This window comes from Gracilinanus agilis, chromosome 6 (genome assembly GCF_016433145.1).
Source record: "Gracilinanus agilis isolate LMUSP501 chromosome 6, AgileGrace, whole genome shotgun sequence".
NCBI classification, from domain to species: Eukaryota; Metazoa; Chordata; class Mammalia; order Didelphimorphia; family Didelphidae; genus Gracilinanus; species Gracilinanus agilis.
In genome coordinates this window covers 4,546,504-4,553,800 of record NC_058135.1, presented here as the reverse complement: position 1 = coordinate 4,553,800, position 7,297 = coordinate 4,546,504, and the positions used below count along the sequence as shown (strand labels likewise).

The window sequence follows — 7,297 nt, the reverse complement described above, 5'->3', positions numbered from 1 at the left end:
CTTTGGATTAAAAACAAAAGGGAAAGGGGAAAACAAGACAGCCGATTGGGGGCTAGAGGAACTTTCTCGGGGCTTACCAGGACCCAGTAGTGGCCCGCGGGATGCCCCAGTTTCCCTTGCGCCCGGGTCTTTTCCATTGCAACATGCACGGGACTGTCTCTACAACTCCCTTAAGCTTTTTGCAGCTGGGCTTTGCTTTTCCCGGATTTACAGCGCCTTGAGAGCGATTGCCTTGCTCACACCAGAGCGAGCGGTTGGATTTATTATTGTTTATTGTCATTGTCGTTAGGGGAGGAGGCAGGAATTTCGCTCTCTTAAGTCTGCTTTCTGCCGGCCCTCGGTCTGCAGGCTCCATCTTTGAGTCGTCACCATGCCCCTGTGGGCCCCCGGGGCTCGGGGTCGCTGGGGATTCCTGCTCCCCTCCCTCCCTCCGCTTGCCCCCCTCATCCTCGGGCTGCTGTGGGCACTGCCAGGTCCGGCTGCAGGGAGCTCCGGGACGGAGCAGCGCCAGGTTTTCCAGGTGCTGGAGGAACAGCCCCCTGGCACTCTCGTGGGCACCATCCAGACGCGGCCAGGTTTTACCTACCGGCTGAGTGAAAGCCACGCCTTGTTCACCATCAACTCCAGCACCGGGGCTCTGCACACCACGGCCACCATTGACCGGGAGAGCCTGCCCAGCGACGTGATCAACTTGGTGGTTCTGTCCAGTGCGCCCACCTACCCCACCGAGGTGCGTGTGCTGGTGCGGGACCTGAACGACAATGCGCCCGTCTTCCCCGAGCCTTCCATCGTGGTCACTTTTAAGGAAGACAGCAGCAGCGGGCGCCAGGTCATCTTGGACACGGCCACCGACGCGGACATCGGCTCCAACGGGGTGGACCACAGCTCCTACCGAATCGTGGGCGGCAACGAGGCAGGGCGCTTCCGCCTCGACATCACCCTCAACCCGAGCGGCGAGGGAGCCTTCTTGCACCTAGTGTCCAAGGGAGGCCTGGACCGCGAGGCCACAGCCCAATACCAGCTGTTGGTGGAGGTGGAGGACAAGGGCGAACCCAAGCGGCGGGGCTACCTCCAGGTGAACGTCACGGTACAGGACATCAACGACAATCCCCCGGTGTTCCGCAGTTCTCACTACCAGGCTGGAGTGCCCGAGGACGCGGTCGTGGGCTCCAGCGTCCTTCAGGTAGCCGCGGCCGATGCGGACGAGGGCACCAACGCGGACATCCGCTACCAGCTGCAGGAGGACGGGGGCCCCTTCCACATGGACCCTGAGACGGGGCTCATCACGGTGCGGGAGCCCCTGGACTACGAGGCCCGGCGCCAGTACTCGCTCACCTTGCAGGCCCACGACCGGGGCGTGCCCTCGCTCACCGGCCGGGCAGAGGCGCTCATCCAGCTCCTGGACGTGAACGACAACGACCCGGTGGTTAAATTCCGCTACTTCCCGGCCACATCGCGCTTCGCCTCAGTGGACGAGAACGCGCAGGTGGGCACAGTGGTGGCCCTGCTCACAGTCACGGACGCAGATTCCCCCGCGGCCAATGGCAACATCTCCGTGCAGATCCTGGGGGGCAACGAGCAACGGCACTTTGAGGTGCAGCGAAGCAAGGTGCCCAACCTGAGCCTCATTAAGGTTGCCAGCGCGCTGGACCGAGAGCGCATCCCGTCCTACAACCTGACGGTCTCCGTGTCAGACAACCACGGGGCGCCCCCTGGAACCGTGGCCCGCTCCTCCGTGGCCAGCCTGGTGATCTTTGTTAATGACATCAACGACCACCCGCCCGTCTTCTCCCAGCTGGTGTACCGGGTGAACCTGAGTGAAGAGGCGCCCCCTGGCAGCTACGTGAGCGGGGTTTCTGCCACGGATGGTGACTCAGGGCTCAATGCCAACCTCCGCTACAGCATCATCTCTGGCAATGAGCTGGACTGGTTCCACATCAGCGACCACAGTGGTCTGGTGACCACCGCTGCTGCTGGGGGCCTAGACAGAGAGCGAGCCTCCCAGGTGGTCCTGAACATCAGTGCCAGGGACCAGGGTGTCCACCCCAAAGTATCCTATGCCCAGCTGGTAGTCACCGTCCTGGATGTGAATGATGAAAAGCCCGTGTTTAGCCAGGAGGCAGGCTATGAGGTGTCTGTGGCTGAGAATGCCCCTGCCGGGACCGACTTGTTGGTCATAGAGGCATCAGATGGAGACCTGGGTGACAACGGAACTGTCCGATTCTCCTTCCAAGAATCTGAGACTGAGCAGAGAGCCTTCCGCCTGGATCCCGTGTCTGGGAGACTCAGCACCATTTCCTCTCTGGACAGAGAAGAGCAGGCTTGCTATTCCTTGCTGGTCCTGGCTGTGGATCTGGGCTCTCCTGCCCAGTCTTCTTTGACCAGGGTCAATGTGAGTCTCTTGGATGTGAATGATAACAGCCCTGTGTTTTATCCAGTGCAGTACTTTGCTCATATCCAGGAGAACGAGCCAGCTGGCAGCTACATCACCACTGTGTCTGCCAGTGACCCAGACTCGGGCCCCAATGGGACTGTCAAGTACAGCATATCAGCTGGAGATACATCTCGTTTCCAGATCCATAGCCACACTGGGGCCATTTCCACCAGGATGGTCTTGGACCGAGAGGAGAAGACAGCTTATCAGCTACAGGTCGTAGCCACGGACGGGGGGCACCTGCAGTCCCCCAACCAGGCCATCGTGACCATCACGGTGCTGGACACTCAAGACAACCCCCCTGTCTTCAGTCAATCCACATACAGCTTCGTGGTATTTGAGAACGTGGCCTTGGGATACCATGTGGGCAGCGTCTCTGCATCCACCATGGACCTTAACAGCAACATCACTTATGTGATCACCACTGGAGACCAGAAAGGGGTTTTTACTATCAACCAGGCCACGGGACACCTCACTACAGCCAGCATCATTGACCGGGAGGAGCAATCCTTTTATCAGCTGAAAGTGGTAGCCAGTGGGGGCCTGGTGACAGGAGAAACCATAGTGAACATCACAGTCAAGGACCTGAATGATAACGCCCCCCATTTTCTTCAGGCAGTGGAATGGGTGAACGTGGTTGAGAACTGGCAGGCAGGACATAGCATATTTCAGGCCAAAGCCTTAGACCCTGATGAAGGGGTCAATGGCATGGTATTCTACAGCCTGAAGCAAAACCCCAAGAACCTGTTCACCGTTGATGAAAAAAATGGCAACATCAGTTTGCTCCGGCCTTTGGATGTGCACACTGGCTCCTACCAGGTGGAGATACTGGCATCGGATAGGGGCGTCCCCCAGCTCTCCTCTAGCTTCATCTTAACCGTCTCCATCCACGATGTCAATGACAACCCCCCGGTGTTTGACCAGCTCTCCTATGAGGTTACCCTTTCAGAGGCCCAGCCCGTGAACTCCCTGTTCTTCAAGGTCCAAGCTTCTGACCAGGACTCGGGAGCCAATGGGGAAATTGCCTACAGCATAGCCGAAGGAAACACAGGGAATGCCTTTGGCATTTTCCCTGACGGGCAGCTGTATGTAAAGAGTGAACTGGACCGGGAGCTTCAGGATCGGTACGTCTTAGTGGTGGTCGCTTCTGACCGAGCCGTTGAACCTCTCAGTGCCACTGTGAATGTGACTGTCGTTTTGGAAGACGTGAATGACAACAGACCACTGTTTAACAGCACTAATTATGTATTTTACTTTGAAGAGGAGCAGAAGGGTGGGTCATTTGTGGGGATGATAAATGCTATCGATAAAGACTTTGGGCCAAATGGCGAGGTGAGGTATTCCTTTGAGAACATGCAGCCCGATTTTGAATTGAATGCCATCACTGGGGAAATCACCAGCACCCACCAGTTTGACAGGGAGTCCCTCATGAGACAGAGAGGAGCTGCCGTGTTTAGCTTCACAGTGATAGCATCGGATCAGGGGCTCCCCAAACCTCTCAAGGATCAGGCGGTAGTGCAGGTATACATGAAGGATATCAATGATAATGCTCCCAAATTTTTAAAAGATCTTTACCAAGCCACCATATCAGAACTGGCTGCCAACCTGACCCAGGTTTTACGTGTGTCTGCCTCAGATGTAGATGAGGGCAGCAATGGGCTGATTCACTATTCCGTGGTCAAGGGTAATGAAGAGAAGATGTTTGCAATAGACAGTGCCACTGGCCAGGTGTCACTAGCTGGTCAATTGGACCATGAAGCCACAGCTTCTTATTCCCTTCTAATTCAAGCAGTGGATTCTGGGACAGTCTCCCTCAATTCAACCTGCACCCTAAGCATTGATATTTTGGATGAAAATGATAACACACCCTCTTTTCCCAAGTCTACTCTGTTTGTGGATGTCCTGGAAAACATGAGGATCGGTGAGCTTGTCACCTCTGTCACAGCCACAGACTCAGATTCGGGGGACAATGCTGACATCCACTACAGCATCACGGGGACTAACAATCACGGCACCTTTAGCATCAGTCCAAACACAGGGGGTATTTTTCTTGCCAAAAAACTGGACTTTGAAACACAGCCTTTGTACAAGTTGAACATCACAGCAAAAGATCAAGGGAGACCCCCTCGATCATCCACGATGTCAGTGGTTATCCATGTCCGAGATTTCAATGACAATCCTCCCACCTTTCCTCCTGGAGACATTTTTAAGTCTATCACTGAGAACCTTCCTATTGGCAGCTCTGTTATTTCTGTGACTGCCCGTGACCCTGATGCTGATATCAATGGGCAACTGACCTATGCCATCATTCAACAGATGCCAAGAGGGAGCCATTTTGGCATAGATGAAGTCAAAGGGACCATATATACCAGTGCCGAAATTGACCGGGAATTTGCTAACCTCTTTGAATTAACTGTAAAAGCCAGTGATCAGGCCGTACCCATAGAAACTCGGAGATTTGCTTTGAAAAATGTGACTATTTTGGTCACAGATCTCAATGACAATGTCCCTATGTTTATATCCCAAAATGCCCTGGCTGCAGACCCTTCAGTCATGATTGGCTCTATCCTTACAACAATCGTTGCTGCTGACCCAGATGAAGGAGCTAATGGAGAAGTGGAATATGAGATAATCAATGGGGACACAGAGACTTTCATGGTGGATCGTTATAGTGGAGACCTGAGGGTGTCTTCAGCTCTGGTGCCTTCTCAGCTGATCTACAGCCTCATCATTTCAGCGACAGACCTTGGTCCTGAAAGAAGGAAATCAACCACTGAAATGACAATCATTCTTCAGGGCCTGGATGGGCCTGTTTTTACTCAACCCAAATATATAACTATTTTAAAGGAAGGGGAGCCCATTGGTACCAATGTCATCTCCATCGAAGCAGCCAGTCCCAGAGGATCCGAAGCCTCAGTGGAGTATTACATAGTTGCAGTGCGGTGTCAGGAAAAAGCTGCTGGACGCCTCTTTACCATTGGACGACACACAGGCATCATTCAGACTGCCGCCATCCTTGACCGAGAGCAGGGAGCACACCTCTACCTGGTGGACGTCTACGCCATTGAAAAGTCAACTATCTTCCCCAGAACCCAGAGAGCTGAGGTAATACTTTGGGGCATATTCTTTGTTCATTGTTCACATGTTGGTTTTCTACAGAAATCCCCCTTTCATTTCCTATAAGCGCATGCCTTTAGTAGGCTTCCTTGGAGTTTTTAGAGAACACAGAAGACACATAAAAAGCTGACCTTGTGAACAGTGTTATTCTTATTGGTTATTACTATTTCCCAAGTAGCTGCTTGAGAAGTAGCTTGAATCTTGGTCAAACAGAGCTCTTCAGGTAGGACCAGAAGACCACTTGCTAGAGATCTTGTAGGGGGCATACTCGTTCAGGGAAGCTTGGACCAGATTGCCTTCAGGCTTCTTTTTAACTGGGGTTTTGAGATTCTGTGATGAGAAAAACTCCAGGCAAAGAACACTCACTTGTTTATCTCACTTCTTTTCCTACATTAAGTATCGTAATATATTCTAGTTATCGGTCAAATGTCAAATCGAATTCCTTGAAAATCTCAGAAAAGAGAAGGCGTGGAGGCAAATGGTCAACGAAAAAAATTGCATTCGTGAAGAATATTAAGATTCTTCAGTATCTGGGGGGCCCAAAATATCTCCGGCTGTAACCCAGGACTCTATTGATCATGACAAAGGTATCCTGAAAGAGCCTGGAAAAGTCCCTGAGGGATAATACTGTTGCTATCAGGTCAGGGCACTCATTGGTTTTCACAATTTGGAACTGCAGACCATTCTCTCCTTCCCAAAAGTGGTCTGGAGACACTTCTGGAGCCCTTCTCAGATGAAGATTTTTAAGTATATATATATATATTTAATTATATATAGAATATATCCTATGTTGTATTTTCTAGTAATTTACACATACAGACAGATGTGCATGCATGCATATAAACTTTTGAATGTGTATAGAGATGTATGCATACATGTATGTACATACACACATCCACATATCTGAGAAGTTCTGGGCCCCCAAACAAAGAATTTCTGTATTTTTAGCAGGGCGGGGGTGCCCGGAGATGACACCCATTTTCATTGCTAGTCAAAAGACTTCCCCTTTGAAATGGGGAAGATTCCTCTAGCTGTGTGTGCATCACACTTGGTAGAGCTTTATTGAAGGAAATGTCATCAGGCAACATGGCACACAGCTTGCCCAGGCAAGACTGAGGGCTCACCAGTTGTGTCACCAACATTAATTAGAGTTGCCTGAGGAACCTCCCCAGGGTTTACATTGCCCTGGGCCTGTTGGTCATCATTTTCTTTCCCTCATGCACTGCAGTGTGTAACGTGTCATCAGTGAACAGAGACATGTGTTTGCCTCCTGAGACACATCAGTGTTGGTCAGCACTGTGCCCATGTTGTTCTTAGTTCTTCCATGCATTGGCAGCTAAGAAATACTGCTTCATTCTTAACCTCTACAAGTATAACATGCTTGGCTTCCACTGGAAATAATTTAGTCCACCATATAGCAAAGGATCTCTCCTCATTGGTATTGTTATAATCCAAATGTGTGTACTTTGAACTCAAGGTGGCACAGGCCACCTAGAAAATACTCTTATCTGTTGAGAGGAGAGACAGAGACAGAGAGAAGGAGGGGAAGACAGAGACAGAGACAGAGAGAGACAGAGAGGGAGGGGGAGATAGAAAGAGAGTGAGGGGGTAGGAGGGTGAGAGAGAGAGAGAAAGAGGGGGAAAGAGAGAGACAGAGACAGAGAGACAGAGACAGAGAGAGACAGAGATAGAGATAGAGACAGAGAGAGGTAGATAGAGACAGAGAGACAGAGACAGAGAGGGAGG

The 7,297-nt window shown here is 51.7% G+C and overlaps 1 protein-coding gene across 1 annotated transcript in view; it reads left to right on the top strand.

Moving 5' to 3' along the window:
• Positions 1 to 370: 370 nt before the first annotated feature.
• The window catches only part of FAT4 (FAT atypical cadherin 4), a 235,259-nt gene continuing 228,332 nt past the window's right edge, over positions 371 to 7,297 (top strand). The window contains exon 1 of the mRNA XM_044682210.1: positions 371 to 5,539. Within this exon, the coding sequence (XP_044538145.1) occupies positions 371 to 5,539 (5,169 nt within the window). The remainder of the gene's footprint in view (positions 5,540 to 7,297) is intronic.